The sequence below is a fragment of the Capsicum annuum genome, chromosome 8 (assembly GCF_002878395.1).
Source record: "Capsicum annuum cultivar UCD-10X-F1 chromosome 8, UCD10Xv1.1, whole genome shotgun sequence".
Taxonomy (NCBI): domain Eukaryota; kingdom Viridiplantae; phylum Streptophyta; class Magnoliopsida; order Solanales; family Solanaceae; genus Capsicum; species Capsicum annuum.
In genome coordinates this window covers 171,594,790-171,611,523 of record NC_061118.1, presented here as the reverse complement: position 1 = coordinate 171,611,523, position 16,734 = coordinate 171,594,790, and the positions used below count along the sequence as shown (strand labels likewise).

Genomic DNA, 16,734 nt, shown 5'->3' with positions numbered 1-16,734 from the left:
GTGCATTTCAGTTTGTATTTTTATTTACGTCTAATGCAAACATAATGATCAACAATGTGTATTGAACTATGACAAATCAAATACTTAATAAACTGAAATGATAACGTTCATTTCAGTTTGTATTGTATGATAACAAATCAACAAGTTCAAGTTCATAAAGTTGCATTTTCTGAACTGTAACAAATTATCAATATCAATAAAAGGTTCAAAATTCAAAATGACACAATTCAAATTGAAAAAAAATAATAAAGCAATTGAATTTTAACTAAAAACATGATCAAACTTATCATTTGTTGTATTTCCTACAAGAACGCCTATTGTGACCTTTTAGTCCACATGAACTACAATAATTTTTGCTTTTCTTTTCGAACATATATCTTCCAGATTTACCACGCTCCTTCTTTGCAGATCTTTCAGGGGGCCGCTTGTATTTCGGGGGTAAAACTACATCCTTCAATATTTCCTGAGGTATCGCCCAGTTATCTTTATGTGGTAGAGGATATACAAAAAGATCATACGTTCTCAACACAGTTTTTGGCTTGTTCAGATTAGAGCAATATGGTCTTTTATCAAGATTCTTGCTATCAAGTATAACACAAGCATGGACACATGGTATCTCATTCAATTGGAATACATGACAACAACATTTTTTTTTCCTTTAGGCAAACAATAAAATATTTCTCCTTGTCATAGATTGTATAGACGTACTCTGACACTGGTATAACCTGAAAATATTAATACATAAAAAATATTGAAAAAAAAGTTGGCAGTGCAATATGATACAGTTTAGCAAATGTATTTTTTCAAAGCAGCAGATGTATATTAATATGTCTACGTATGATATACATATTTGACCATACCTTTATACGTGTACACTCTGCTTCATTCTGTTGGAGAATTGCTTAAAATTTTTCAATAAGATTCGTCCGTGTGTACAATGCCTCCTGTCTGTTTTCACAGTTTCATCTACCAAACATCAATCTAGCTTCTTCTAAAAAATCGTATAGTGGAAGTTCTCCAACTGATACCAGTGCGACATTAATTAACTTTTCAATATTTGATGTTAAGGTCCATCCCCTGTGAACTGTTGCATATGACATAACCCACTTATCGTATCCTGCTAATTCCAAGTAATTCTTCACCCTAACATCAACTACCTCCACTTTATTCATTAATTGATTAAATTCAGACTTTGAGTATGATTATATCATGGTATAGAAGATTTTCAACAATGCATCATGTGACTTTCTACAAAAAAATTTTACATTATTCCGTAGATGCCACATACAAGCGTAATGTGATACATTATTGTACACATCAGCAACAACTTTTATAATGCTTGCATTATGATCGAAAACCACATACATATGTTCTCTTTCCCCGTATGCTTCCTTTAAATTCTCAAAAGACCATGTCCAAGATGCATCATTTTCAGAATCTAATATTCTAAATGCCAATGAAAATATATGGCCCGAACATGGAACAAATACATTAATAGTACGTTATATATAAACATAAAAAAATAATATATATTTTATAAATACATACAACTGGCAACAAGTTTAATTGTCATTTAACACATAAACAGAATTCATAGCTATATTATATATACAGGCAACTGGAATCGTATCTATCTCCCAGTCAACACCAAAAAGAAATTAAATAAGTACTCTATAAACACATATATCTTGCCAAATATCTGACTGCCATTTATTTCATAAACATAATTCAAAACGTTAATACAAATACATATATTCTAAAACATAAGAAATATATAGGACGAAGATAAATATGTTGCATATATATATATATTCTATAAACATATACAGCTGTTTATAGAGTCAAATACATGTCGAGAATAGCTTACCGACTCCATCCATGGTATAGACAGCTACAAATGTACCACTGTACAGTCCTCTGAGATAACTTGCATCAACAACTATCACAGGTCTACCGTAATCGAACTCTTGTATGAATGTAGTTAGTGCAACAAAAATATACAAAAACTCATTATCTTCATGCTTTTTCATTCGTATTTGTGACCCTGGGTAAGTAGTGTTCAAAACATAAATGTATGCGGATAGTTTTTCGTATGATGCCGATGGTTTTCCTCTTAAATCTTCAAGTGCTTGTTCCTTAACTCGCCAACACATAATATATGTCAAATCAATACCCAGGTCTTCCTTCATGTCACTTCTGATATCAGTCGCATTGTATTTTCTTTTGTGGCTTTTAAACTTTGATTTCACTATACCTCTAATCAACTTACTAGAGCATGAAACTTAAGATAAATCTTATCCTTTATCGGACATGTGTGTTTTGGTAAGAATTCTCTAACACAAAACATTCTAGATTTGTTGATATCAGATGCACGGAATAAAAAATCACAATTACTGGATCTGCACAACAATGCATAACTATAAAAAAAAATGCTGAAATATAATTTACTAACACGAAAAAATAAAAAATTTAATATATATGTATATTGTAAATGCATATGCTGCAATACAATTTACCAACATGGAAACAAAAAAATTTATATACATGACAAACTTATCAGGTTTTACTTGATCTAACAGATCGTGATTGGAACTTCTCTCGAGTCGTGTAATCCTTCATCACAAATTTTAACACCCTTTTCGTGATATAAACTTGTTCAACCACAATATGTTTGTTATGTGGGTCCGAGATAATTACTTTATTGTATCCATCTTAGATACATCCAAACATTCATCTGAAGTAATAACTATCAATGCTCTTTCAGTACTTGTATTTACCACATTACGCATAATGATAGACAAATTCATACTCTCAGCATTACATATTGATGAACTTACAAATGTGTTGACACTATCCTTTTTAGAAACACTTATATACAAAGGCAAAACACTCATTATCTTTATCTCCCTTTTCTGCATAATATAGACCTTCAAACCCATGTCATTACGTATACGTATTTTACCTTCAATATCTGTTGACTGATATTCAATTTGAATGCTTTTGCATGTCAAATCAACATCAATGTACGAAGCTAGTAGTGCGTAGAGTTGGTTATACGAAGCGTTTATACTCAACGATATCGCATCACTGATGTGATCTTCATATTGTTGTTCAATGTTATTCATACTACCAGTGTGTTTAATGAGAACATGTATGCTCCCCATCGTCAATGTCCAGAACACTAGAAAACATTAAATACAAATTCAATTATATAATATGTACTGAATACAATTAATTAATTTGTACATACACAACAGAAAAATAAATTCCAACGCAAAAATAATATTTTAGTCGAATAATATTTATCGTCAACTAAATTTCAAATTTAGCGTATAAGAACTGCAATTTAGTTTCATACATACATGATGACAAGGAGAAAAATTATTTTGAAAAAAAAATGTCGATAACGAAATTTTTACCAATAACTTATAAAATTCAAAATACGATCTAAAATTTTCAATTCATGATCGTTAACCCATATTGTTATTAACCTTCAAAATATTTCCGCAATCCCATAAATATGATTTCAAAGTTTGTTTGTCCATATCTGTAATTGTCAGGTTGCTTATCCAAATATTCTTCGTAAAAAACAAATGTTCATCAACGATATTTCATTCTCTCAACTTTTTTTTTGAATTTGCTTTTACGTGATAAATATGGAAAACGATTTTTGAATTTGAATATGTATATTAACGGTTAAGGTAAAATTAAAAGAGTCATAAAAGGTAAAGGAATCTGTTAATTAAATGTAGCTTAAAATAAGGAACTGTTTAATCCCTTAATTAACTCTAATTGATTAGAGTTTAATAAGAAACGTTTTAACATATTTGTATATGTGTTTTTATAGCAACCTTTTACTAAAATATAAAATACATATTGTTATTGTAATTTTGAAACTGTTGCTATAAAAATTATAATTTTAAGACTTTACTGTTGTTATTTTTGAAATTTTTTCCTTTAAAAAATATCCATTTAACGTAAAGCATACCCCCTATTTCAAATTATTTCTCATAAGTTCTAAAGTTAATTATTTTGTCTTAACACTCCATCTATTTTTATGTATTCATTATATTAAATATGATGTTTATTTTAGACAAAGATAGAATTGTTCCGATAATATCACATTTTGAGAGTGTGGATTTGAGTTATCTAAAGGACAAAAAAGATAAAAACTCTTCTGGATAGTTCAAAAAATATCCATTTTAATGTAAAATATACCCCTATTTCAAATTATTTCTCATAAGTTTTAAAGTTAATTATGTTCATGTATTCATTATATTAAATATAATGTCCATTTTAAACAAAAATAGAATTGCTCCAATGATAAGCATCTCCGTCAGGCTCTAACAATAACCATCCGTGTCACATTTTGAGATTTGCTCCAATATGACGTGGATGCTTATCATTGCAACAATTTCATCTTTGTTTAAAATGGACATCATATTTAATATGATGAATATATAAAAATAGATGGAATATTAAAAAATAAATAATTAATTTTAGAATTTATGAGAAATAATTTAAAATACGGAGTGTGCTTTATGTTAAAATGGACATTATTTTAACTGTCCATAGAAATTTTTATCCTTTTACTCTTTTGATAATTTAAATTCACAATCTTAAAATGTGACGTGAATGTTTATCACTAGAACACTTCTCTCTTTTTCTAAAATGAACATCAAAATATAATGAATATATAAAAATGAATGGAGTATTAAGAAAAAAAATAATCAACTTTAAAACTTATGACCAAAAATTTTAAATAGAAAGTATGCTTTACGTTAAACAGACATTTTTTTAATTATCCACAACAATTTTTAGTTTTTTTGCTTTTTTGATAACTTAAATTCATATAATTCTATTTTTTTCTAAGTGAACATTATATTTCATATCATGAATATATAAAAATAAATGTTAAATATTAAGAAAAATATAATTAACTTTAAAAGTGAAGAGAAATAATTTGAAATTGGGGTGTGCTTTACGTTACATGTCTATTTTGTTTGATTTATTTTTGACTGACAGCTTTTAGACTGCTACACGGAAGGAGTAGTAACGTTTTCTGCATGATGATATTGAAATGGCTATACTACCCCCATTAATCCACATAGTTCACTCTTTCTACTCATTCAACAAATAGGACAAAATCGTCCAATTAAATGAAATTTGACCATTGGTCTTATCCTTATTAGACCCTGACCGTTTGTTCACCTCGAAAATATCCTACCGTCGATTTCATTCTCCCAAGCACAAATATCGTGGGCCCCAGAAAATGTAAACGTGTCACTCAGTCTCTCACTATATAGCCGAGGCTTCTGTTTGTGAAAAAAGAGCAGGGTGACAATACCAAAGGGAACGCGCAAAGGCAAAGGGGGTGTTTGGGTTTTTAGGGTTTGGGTTTGTGAGAGAAAAATGGCGGAAGAAGGTGGACAGAGGGCTAAGGGAACTGTGAAGTGGTTCAATGACCAAAAGGGTTTTGGGTTCATCACTCCTGATGATGGAAGTGATGATCTGTTTGTTCATCAATCAGGCATCAGATCTGAGGGTTTTAGGAGTTTAGCTGAAGGTGAGTCTGTCGAGTATGAGGTTGAGAATGGTAGTGATGGACGTACTAAGGCTGTTGATGTTACTGGACCTGATGGTGCTGCTGTTTCTGGTGGGTCACGTAGCGGTGGAGGCGGAGGAGGCCGTGGTGGTGGTGGTTACGGTGGTGACCGAGGTGGTAGCCGTGGTTATGGTGGTGGTGACAGTGGGTATGGAGGTGGCAGTCGTTATGGTGGTGGTGGTTACGGGGGAGGCGGTGGCGGCTATGGAGGAGGTGGTGGTGGTTATGGTGGAGGCAGTGGTGGAGGAGGAGGTGGTTGTTTCAAGTGTGGCGAGTCTGGACACTTTGCCAGAGACTGCAGCCAGAGTGGCGGCGGCGGCGGTGGTGGTAGGTACTCCGGCGGTGGTGGTGGAGGCGGTTGCTTCAAGTGTGGTGAAGACGGGCACTTTGCTCGTGAATGCACTAGCGGTGGTCGTTGATCATTTGCTGTGAAACCCTCTACCCTCTGTTTGTTTTAGCTTTGAAGTTGTCTGTGTTTCCGGTGCATATAGTCACCTCTATCTTTTCTGTAATTTCGGATATGGTCTTTTTGTTATCTTTATTTTCTGCATTCAGTAGTTAGTAGTATGGTTATGAAGCTGTTGACAATGGGGAGTCTTATTTTTGTTGATGCTTGAAATGCTTGCTCTCTGTACATGCTTTCATACATGTTTTCGAAGCTATATCAATTATTCAGCTTCTGCTAGTCTCTTGACCCTTTAATTTCACAGTTATATTTTTTGCAATCGTTGCCGGTGCTAGATTTATTATTTTGCAAGTATTCCTTTGAGTGCTTTCTGTGGTTTGAAGCATTTCAGTGGTGTTGATTCAGTGTATGGGTAATAGTTGCAAATGGGCCTTTGTGTGTCCATGTCCTGTTTGTATTATCGGCTACACTTTTTATTTAAATTTTGATATGTATATTTTTATGCTGTTATATTGTATAGCTGGTCCATGTTAATTTCTTTTTTGATATAAATGGTGTGGTTGAGTCTAATGGTTGACTAGGAGGTGGACTTTGACTGCTTTTTCTTTTGTGATCTGTCTCTATCTTTGGTTGAGCAATATCCTCTGAAATATTTTCCTTGCTTCCTCTGATTAATTCTTGTGTTTTTTCAAGAAATGTGGTGACTAGTTTATTTTATGGATTATTTTTGTATTTGTTGATGAGATGTTAACTATCCTTTTTTTCAGATGCCTTGATGCCAATGCGTGTTTATTTGCCTTGAACTTGAAAATAATTTGAACAAAGTCGTTCTACCATTTGATCGGTGCTTGTTTATTTGCCTTGGACTTTAAAAATATTAACACAAGTCGTTTCCCATTTGATTTACTGTCAAGTATTATTAAGTTTAATCTGTAACTCACTTGTTAGGAAAACTGACCAGTCTTTTATGTGCAGTAAAGGTTAAATATCCTTTTAAGTAAGCAAACGTATGCCAGCCATCCTTTATGTAGCCTGTGTTTGTAAGGAAAGGAACATCCGTAATTGTTAAATGCCCTATTTGGTAGATGCGTACGCCTAGGGTTTTTATAACGCGGGTTTTTACTAAACCCATAAGTTTTAAAAAAGCACCGCATCACATTTAAATCTGCATAAACTCGTCCCACACTCATAACCACACCGCCTCATGTTTTTATTTTTTTCTTTTTTTTTTTTTGAAAAATTTATAGCTCTATTGTAAATCATAATATTTTTAAATCTATCACTAGAAAATAATAACTAATTTATATTATGTCATTTTTCATTAAAAAATTGTTAAAAAGTATAACGTGTACAAGTAATGATCAAATATCATATTTTTATTCAAATGAATAGAGATGTTAAAAAAGCTACTATAAAATTATTTATTTGTACTGTTATGCATGTAATTTTAAGTATCATAAAATTTAAATAAAGAACATATATAATTTTAGGTATATTCGCGAGATCAATATTAATTTTTAATTTTTTTTGTTAATTCAAATCCGCATATACCCCATCACACCATTTAAAAAATAAATTACTTTAACCCTCACCACACCCGCACCACACCACATAACTTAAAACCTGATTCATACAGCATAGCTTAACCTGCACTGCCCCATTGCCATTCCTACATACGCCATCCTTTATGCCTCCGTTCCAAATTTAGATAATTTTTTTTTTCAGGTTTTATCCTTTGTATTAATTATTTTTTTTATAAATTTTATTTAATAGATTTACTATGATAAATTTGATATGTTATTAATTATTTTTCTTAATTAATGAGTCGTCTCAATTTGGGATGGAGGGAGTAGTTTGTTTCTTCGTAGAGGAAGAGAATAAGGTTTATTATGGGCTTTGTATTTGGTGGTTGGGTGCTTACAATGACAAATTTCATTAATCCAATCGACACATTGGTGCTTCTCATGTGTTGCAAGCCCATTTTCTCCGGGTCGCTCCAGTCACTGGCTCTCCACAGCCACCTATGAGCTTTTTGCCATGTCGAAATTAAACATGGATAGAAGACCCCTGTTGTACCTCTATTAACTCGATGATAATATGATCTGAACAGTCATTGGAAGACCATGAGAGGTGTTGAAGAGTTGTTTGTGCAATTTGTATGCCTTATGTTTCTCGAGAAAGCTTTTCAATTTTTGTTTTGTTATGGTAGTTGATGCTTGAATATATCCGTGATGTATGAATGCCGTTGCCGTTGATGTGAAAGTGCTTATGTAGTTTGGAGTAGACGAGTTTGTATTTTAATATCTTCACAGCTGTTGTTTTATTTATGTGACTGGATGGCCTTCATCAGCTATTACAGCAACAACAACCCAGTATATTCCCACATAGTGAGGTTTGGGGAGGGTGAAATGTATGCAGTCCATACCGTTACCTCCGAAGAAGTAGAGAGGCTGTTTCCGATAGACCACCGGCTCAAGAGAGATTAGTATAGCAAGGTCGTATTGCAACTCGAAACAGGATATATGACACAACAGAAATAAACGATAAAATAATAACAGTAAATATCAAGAAAAATACAAAATAAGTAAAGTACAAGCAATACGAAATAAGAAATAGGAAAACGGATACTCTCCTAGTAGTAAACCATACATTCACAGACCTAAGAGGACTACCACCCCACACTCTCCTAACATCTAGCCACAATCCACACACTCACACTAGCCTTCAATTATAATCCGCGACCTCCACACTTCCTGTTTAGGGTCATGTCCTCAGTAAGCTGCAGTTGCTCCATGTCATGCTTAATCACCTCCCTCCAGTATTTCTTTGACCTACCTTTACCCCTCCTAAAACCATCTAAAGCTAGTCTCACACCTCCGAACAAGGGCATTCGTGCTCCTCCTCATCACATGCTCAAACCATCTCAACATTTCTTCTCTCATCTTGTCCTCCACCGAAGCCACTCCCACCTTCTTTCGGATAATCTCATTCCTGACTCTATCCCTTGTAGTGAGACCACACATCCAACACAATATCCTCATTCCTGACTCTTTCATCAGCCATTGAGGAGTGTAATTTCTCCACTTTGCTTGAAGACATGGACTTGGGTTTTGAATATCAACGAATTATAGCGACGTCTTTCTTCACTTGTTTGCTTCATTTATGAATGTTGAGAACCAAAAAAGAAAAAAAAAACCTTAAAAAAAACCTTCAACAATTTTGACCTAGACATTTCAAGATATTTATTGGTCCTTTGTAAAAAGGTACGTCGATGAGTATCCAACAGTGATATGGACTGAAAAACAGATAAAATAGTTGTGAAAATTACAAATGCATTGCAATTTGACTATTAAGCTACATATTTTGACTTGCCCCTCCCCATCTACAACTATACTTGGTAGCTATAGGGCCTATGACAGTGTTGAGTTCGAAATTGAGAGGGCGTCATGCGGAAGCTATTAGTTGTAAACTATTGAGACGATAAATCAGATGAAAAGAAAAACATACTAAAAACATAATGATTATATAGTTTGGTCAATCGACCTACATATAAAAACTTAATATGAAAGAAAACAAAAAACTATTAGAGAGAAAATCTTCTCTTAAACAAAATTCTTTAAACGACTACATTGTGAATGTTATTTTGTTATGTTTTGAGAAGAGAGATCTTTATAGAGTTACAAAACATTTCTCTAAGAAAGAGGTTTGTAAAATATGAAAAAGTTTTATATTTTTCTTTTAGGAAAAGTAAAAGTAATTATGATAACTTTTATTTTCCTTCTAATAAAAGATAAACTTAAATATAGTAAGAAAATCAGGGCAAAAACGCAGAATCTTTCCGAAGAGACCAAGTCAAAAAAATTTATTTTCTTTTGTCAAGTTATTTTATTTTAGTAGTATGTATTTGATCATAAATTTTTTAAATATAATTTAAAATTATATGTGAAAAAGTAAAAACAAGTAATTTTCTTCACAAAATTTCAAAAACAACTTTAATTTATATTAATTGCTAAACACAATTTCAATTTCAACTTAGGAGAATTATGATTTTCATGTCCAAAAGGAAACTAATAAATAGATTGAATTTATTACTTATTGGATCAGATTGTCTCTTCTTATTACTTATTCGACTAAATTTATCACTCCTATTAATTGGATTAAAAACCCTTAACACATTAGAAATATTCAGTATTTGTCGTAAATTAACAATATTGTAGATTTGTAGTGATTCTATTATGCAGTATTAGTATCTATATTGCATAGGTGTTGACTAATATGACTATCAGTATTTACCTTTTCCAGCATTCAAGGCATATTATCACCACTAAAAAAAAAGCATCATCAAAATTTACCTTTTCTAGTATGCAAGGCGTATTCGCTCCGCTAAAAAAGAAATCCGAAAAACTTGATTTACGCAAATGATTTTTATTGGTTAATATTTATAATCTCAAATATAAATAATTTGATATATGATACAGTAATTTATTTTTAAAACATGTAATTAACCTTATTGATATTTATGGCCCACTGTTTTCTGGGCCCAGAAAAACGTGGGGCACTGAGCCTCACTATATAATTTCGCCACCCCTTTGATAAATACTCCACGGTGACAATACCAAGGAGAACACAAAAAGGCTTTTTAGGGTTTCTGTTTGTGAGAAAAAAAATGGCGGAAGAAAGTGGACAGAGGGCTAAGGGTACCGTGAAGTGGTTCAATGACCAGAAGGGTTTTGGGTTTATCACTCCTGATGATGGCAGCGAAGATCTGTTTGTTCATCAATCAGGTATCAGATCTGAGGGTTTTAGGAGTTTAGCTGAAGGTGAGGCTGTTGAGTACGAGGTTGAGAATGGTAGTGATGGACGTACTAAGGCTGTTGATGTTACTGGACCTGATGGTGCTGCTGTTTCTGGTGGGTCACGTAGCGGTGGAGGCGGAGGAGGCCGTGGTGGTGGTGGTTATGGTGGAGGATACGGTGGTGGCCGTGGGGGTAGCCGTGGTGGATATGGCGGTGACAGTGGGTATGGTGGTGGATACGGTGGAGGAAGCCGGTATGGTGGCGGTGGCAGTGGATATGGAGGAGGCGGTGGTTATGGCGGTGGCGGTGGTGGCTGCTTCAAGTGTGGTGAGAGTGGGCACTTCGCTAGGGACTGTAGCCAGGGTGGAGGCGGCGGAGGTGGCGGCGGGAGATATTCCGGCGGCGGAGGCGGCGGCGGCTGCTACAAGTGTGGTGAAGACGGGCACTTTGCTCGTGAATGCACCAGTGGTGGTCGCTGATCATTGCTGAAACCCTCTATGCTTTTATCTTTTAAGTTATAAGTTATGATTTCCGGTGCTTTATCTCTAGTGTTATATCGGATATCGGATTTGGTTTCCTTTTATATCCTTATTTTCTGGTTTTAGTAGTTAGTAGTATTATCTTGAAGCTTTTTGACAATGGGGAGTCTTATTTTTGTTGCTGCAATGGATTTGGATACTCTCTGTACATGTATACAAACATGTTTTCATCAAAGCTATATCAATTATTCAGTTGCTGCTATAATCTCTGTCCCTTTAATTTCTGTATTATATGTTTATCGTTCGGAGTTTCGTACCCATTTGATGGTTGTTATGTTAATTTTGTTTTCTGTGTTGTTGAAAAGTATCATTGTGTGTGATTTACAGCTTTGAGTTGATGGTTTGCTTTCTGTTGGAAGAGGGAGACATTGGGTATTCGATTTCATGGCAAAAAGTTGGAAATTATGACCCTTTCTTGAGTTTTGCTTATTTTGACTTTAGGCTTTTATTAAAGTTTATTCCAATGTTTTTTATGCTGTTGTTGAATATGCTTTATTCGCTGGATTTAGATCAAGTGGTTGTGTCTCTTTGTGAATGGTGAAGGAATAACTTCTTATTCCCTTCTCATAATTTTATGGCTAATTGATTAAATTGTTTATTCCAAGTTTTGATGTTTAATTGTTTATACCACTTCGTGTGTGAGAAATTTATTGTTGGTTCAATGAGAGAGTTTGATTGCCAGCCCAGTGAAAGTAATAATTTTAGTGCTATAGTACCATTAGGCTGAAGCGCTGTGAGCCATCGTAGCATGTTCTGCACTTTTTCGGGGCTAATGTACATGATCTAACTATATTACAAGTGAAAATTTCTTGGATACTAAAGTGTATTACAAGCGTAATGCAAATTATCATCAACTCTTACCGTTCTCTGTACACGCTTCACATTCCGAGTTACAAAAGTGTGAATAAATTACATCTGAGTAGTCTAAAGAAACCTCGAGGTCACGAGTCCAACAATCCTGGCCATTGCTCCAACTCCAAAGTAAACTATGCGGAAAGAAGGGAAATGGAGACTAATCAAAAAGATCGACTGCAGCAAATCTGACTTCAAAATCAAGGCCTACCAGTTTTTGTTCATCTGTCTTGATTACCTATCTCTACCGGTCTCTTGGACAGCGCCAAGCATTCTACACTGTATCTGTGTTGCCATTTGCCTTTCGATTTGGGAGGTGATGTTGTTCTGTTACACATGATAGCATCAACTTTGGTCCAAGATAAAGTGGGCCTCGAATTTTAACCTAAACCATGATTAAACTAATCAAGGCAAATGCAAAAGCATGCTGCATCTTGCAAAGATTATGCTCCATTCACTGCTGTTGAAAAGAGAAGGAACCATAGAATTTGAAAGATATGCTTCTACTTTAACCAAAACTAGATGGGATTGGACACTTGGCCCATGCTAACAACCACCACCATAAGGTCCACAACAACTCCTCAATCCTAGGTTAGGGTCGGCAATATGTGTAATCTCATGAATGTCTGATGCAACACATTTCTAGGTGAGCTGTATTATGTGGATAGATCATAAATTGATTGGCTTTCAAGGTGCTTGGTTTGACTTATTTTTAGGCGTGCACTTTTAAACTTTTTTGAGGTGGTGTTGCTAACAATTTTGACTTTTAGCTTTTATCCTCTAAGCCACTTCAAAAAAGCTAATCCAAACAACTCTTTATGTTGTTCATCACCCTACCACAACTCTCATCTTTCTCTCTGTCCTCGGGACAAACTCACATAGAGACATGTTGCTGACTTGAACATGTCAGTCAATGTACAATGAAGCTAATCTTGTATACACTCCAATGACAACAACATATAGCCTGTTTAATCTGAGAAATGAGGTCTAGGAAGGGTAAAGTGTACGTATAAAACTAGAAAGAAGTTCAAAGAAGGAATACTTGCAGTACCTAAATTTTGGACGTACTGAGGAAGTATTATACAAGTTGATAGGTTCACAGCCGTGAGCCTCTGGACTGATAAAGTTCCATGCTTTCTCTGCCTTTGTTCACTAGTTCTTCAACTATAGGATCTTGCATTAGGTGTGCCTGCTTTGTAGACCACTCCAAAACTATATGTGCATTGTCATCAGCTAATGCCTCACTATCAGGCACATGCATTGCTATGTAACTCAAGAGAATCAAACAAGGAACCTGAACCATTTGTTCACCAAAGTAAACATGTGGTACTAGGTGCTTGGTGCCTCCTGCCTGAATTATGGCCTTGCAGTGATCGACTCTGAGGAAATTATCAGAGGAAGCAAATTTGTTGAGTGCAATTGCAGCTTCCCTAGTTACATCTGGTTCCCTATCATCTAACCGAGCCACCAATGGACGAATCATTCTTGTTTCTGTTGCTCGAAAGGTCCTGGCTAGATGTCCTATAGATTTGATGCTTGGACAGAGCAATTCTGAATCTCCCTGGTTGATAATTCTCAAGAATTGATCAACCACGGCTTTGGCAGCAGGTGCAGTGGGCTTGAAAGCAGAACGTCTCAAGTCAGAATTTTGCTCAGCAACGCCTGTGTATAAGTGTGTCAATGAGCAAGTTGAGCTAAAGCCACATGTGCTAAAATGGATAGAATCAATAATATATGGTTGGCTTTTAACTCAGTCTAAAATTTGTTTGGGTCTGGAGAACAGGTCAAATTGTGTTAAATAGCGGCTCATAATTCAGCCAGCCTTCCTTCATTGTTTGATCAAGACTATTAAATCAAACAACCCTCAATTTTTTTTAATATATACTTTGATGATTGCACAAGCAGCCCAAATAGCTTTCGAACGGGCTAGCTTTGGTTATGCCTAATCAACTCATCAATCAGGAGGGCTATAATTTTATGAGCTAAACATGACACATTTACCTGTGATTTCCATGAGCGCCATGGCTGAATGATATTGTACTTCTTCAGGGCCTTTCTCTAGCAAGACAGCAAAGCATAAAAGAGCTCGGGATTCTGTAATATTGCTACAAATGCTAACATTTCCTGCAGAAAGATGTCTAAGTGCTCTGGCAGCCATTGCTTTCATATCAGCTTTTGTCGCAGGATCTTCAAATTCTCTCCCTTTAATGCTAGTCCCTGTCAATCCAACATGGTGATTCTTCTGCTGATTCGGGTTTTGTCGATGTTGCTGCTGATTTTGACCCGCAATAGGATTGTTAGCCTGATTCTGTACCTGGGATTTCATTGCCATGGCACTTTCAACCAAATTATGCATTTGGTTGGCTGGTTGTTTATCTACAGGGTGAGGAATTTTACTATGAGTTCTATTGTCATTATCATCAACCTTACCTCCATAATCACTGATTTTGCTAGTACTAGAAGTATTAGATTGGGCCATCGCAGCAGCTGTGTGTATCAACATGTTCTGTTGTTTTTTAGCAATAGCATACTTACTGTGTTCTTGAATTGTCTCAAAAGCAAGATGACTAACCAATAACCTAATAGTATTTGCTTGAGCAAAATGATCTTGACATTTGTGGTGATTAGCAGCCAGTTCTGAAATTGCCCAAGCCACTACAACCTGAATTTTCATATGCCCATCTTTTAGAATCTTGGCAAACACAGAGCAAACACCTGCATTCACAATTTGTTCAACGCTTTCAGGGTCTCGACCAAGAAGGCCAATAGCCCTCGCCGCGTTTTCCTGACCCTCCTTTCGTCCTTCTTTGGCCAATTTCAACAACGGTGCAACCCCGCCTTCTTCTATAATCAACTTCCCATATCGCTCATTGTCCCGAGCCAACGACACAAGCGAGGCCGCCGCATCAGAACGTTCCTCCAACGACCCTGTACACAAAATCGCAATCTGTTCCCATATCAGACACAATATCGGTTCATTAGCTGCAATAGGAGGTAGCCCGAGATACTCATCATCACGGTCATCCGCTGGAGTCGACACACGTAACAACCATTGAACATCACCACATGAATTCTCAAGCTGCTGTGCCGTTTTCTTCAATGCAGCAGTAGGGATGATGGTGAAAACACGACTCAATCCCCTGGCACAACATTTGATTACGAGGGTGAGTGCCTTGTCCAAAACCTGTTCCGTGTCATCGATGATTCGACGCGTTGGACGCTCGTACAAGTCATTACTCGCGCGTGCTGCCTGTCTTAGGAGCGCGGCAAGCTTCTCTGTTTTGGCTTTGATCTCCATACAATCAGCCTTGAAATTACATACCTCGTCAGCCGCTTTTGTTGCCTGGTCTGCCAATTGTATTGGCCGTGCTAGAATTTGTTTCACTATGTCCGCCATCGTAATAGCGGACTGCTAATCTCTTCTTCCTTAAACACCGCAAAATAAAAGTCTTGGAAGATCAAACAAAATACAAGGGAATTCACGTTAAAATTTTGTATCAAAACTAAAACGAAAACAAGAAAGGACACAAATAAAAAAACAATAAATTTGCAATCTTTTTATTTTCTATGGGGGGTTTAGAAAAATGATGAAACTGGCCATAAACGGAGGGCAGGAGGAGGAGGAGGGCGGTGGCGATAGGAGTGACGGCGGGGTGTGTGGATGATTCAGTATAAGTTTGGGTATGGTCAAGCGCAAATGTCTCTATAGGTTTCCATGAAAATGGAAAACCAAAAAACTCATGGCCGTTACAACCTTATTTATAGGAAATAATGTATGTAGTAGCCGAAGAAATTGAATCACTATGATAAAAGCCATTTTGGCCATTCATAGCTCCCCATTGGATATCTTACAATGTCCAATTTTCAGTTAAGTGAATGCGAATGTCAAAAGTTGGCTAGCAAGTAACGTAAAGGACCAATTATTGCCACTGTTACCGGAGGAAAAACAAATATTTCTACTACTACATTTTATTTTATAATCATATATTATTGAGGTCGGACTAATTCATACTCGAAGTACTTAAATTTCACTAAACTCATCCGGTGCATCGCCTACTAGGATTTTCTTTTTTACTTTTTCCACCATATCCTTGCTTTTCTATCAATTTCTAATTTTAACCTTCCTTCCAAATATGAAATCATGATGCCGGTATAGATAGATTATGGTCCAATTCCAATCGATAATTGGTACCAAAGCTTTCAATAGTTGATTGATAGACTTCTATATATTCAATTGTAAAGTTCCCATTACTATTAAAAAAAATTGATAATCATGTGTTGTTCAAACTTCATTAGTCTAGACTCACACATTGCGTAAGAACAAGAACTTCCAATCAAAATATTTTCATTTTTAATAACATTAATTAAAGGGGAAGTATCTCATCATTTTTACAAATTGTCTTCCATAAGCAATTTGTTGCTTATAAATATGGTGTTTCTTTTTAATGTAAATAAAGGTTGTAACTTGTATAAACTTATTGATTGTATTGTTTTTCAATCTAATAGAAATTTCTAACAAACACAGGATCTTACTTA

At 35.2% G+C, this 16,734-nt stretch overlaps 3 protein-coding genes across 4 annotated transcripts; 2 read left to right on the top strand and 1 right to left on the bottom strand.

The window, feature by feature from the left end:
* Positions 1 to 5,312: 5,312 nt before the first annotated feature.
* LOC107840544 (glycine-rich protein 2) lies at positions 5,313 to 6,290 on the top strand. The gene has a single exon (XM_016684441.2). The coding sequence runs from the start codon at positions 5,413 to 5,415 to the stop codon at positions 6,022 to 6,024; it is 612 nt and encodes a 203-aa protein (XP_016539927.2). The 5' UTR covers positions 5,313 to 5,412; the 3' UTR covers positions 6,025 to 6,290.
* A 4,309-nt stretch (positions 6,291 to 10,599) lies between these two features.
* LOC107840543 (glycine-rich protein 2-like) lies at positions 10,600 to 11,551 on the top strand. Its single transcript, XM_016684440.2, has one exon. The coding sequence runs from the start codon at positions 10,678 to 10,680 to the stop codon at positions 11,284 to 11,286; it is 609 nt and encodes a 202-aa protein (XP_016539926.1). The 5' UTR covers positions 10,600 to 10,677; the 3' UTR covers positions 11,287 to 11,551.
* An 881-nt stretch (positions 11,552 to 12,432) lies between these two features.
* LOC107840542 lies at positions 12,433 to 16,063 on the bottom strand. Of its 2 annotated transcripts, none has more exons than XM_016684438.2 (3): positions 14,200 to 16,063; positions 13,250 to 13,860; positions 12,433 to 12,583 (listed from the first exon to the last, which is right to left on the bottom strand). In XM_016684438.2, exons 1-2 carry the CDS (start codon positions 15,593 to 15,595, stop codon positions 13,295 to 13,297), a joined length of 1,962 nt encoding a protein of 653 aa, XP_016539924.2. In that variant the 5' UTR covers positions 15,596 to 16,063; the 3' UTR covers positions 12,433 to 12,583; positions 13,250 to 13,294. The 2 variants fall into 2 exon arrangements, with proteins under 2 accessions (XP_016539924.2, XP_016539925.2); XM_016684439.2 differs by having other exon boundaries at positions 12,433 to 12,525.
* Between the last annotated feature and the right edge of the window lie 671 nt (positions 16,064 to 16,734).

Coding starts and splice junctions, on each gene's coding strand:
- LOC107840543 (XM_016684440.2), top strand. CDS start 10,678: ATGGCGGAAGAAAGTGGACAGAGGGCTAAGGGTACCGTGAAGTGGTTC.
- LOC107840544 (XM_016684441.2), top strand. CDS start 5,413: ATGGCGGAAGAAGGTGGACAGAGGGCTAAGGGAACTGTGAAGTGGTTC.
- LOC107840542 (XM_016684438.2), bottom strand. CDS start 15,595: ATGGCGGACATAGTGAAACAAATTCTAGCACGGCCAATACAATTGGCA. Junction 13,861..14,199: donor GGCGCTCATGGAAATCACAG/GTAAATGTGTCA, acceptor ACTTATACACAG/GCGTTGCTGAGCAAAATTCT.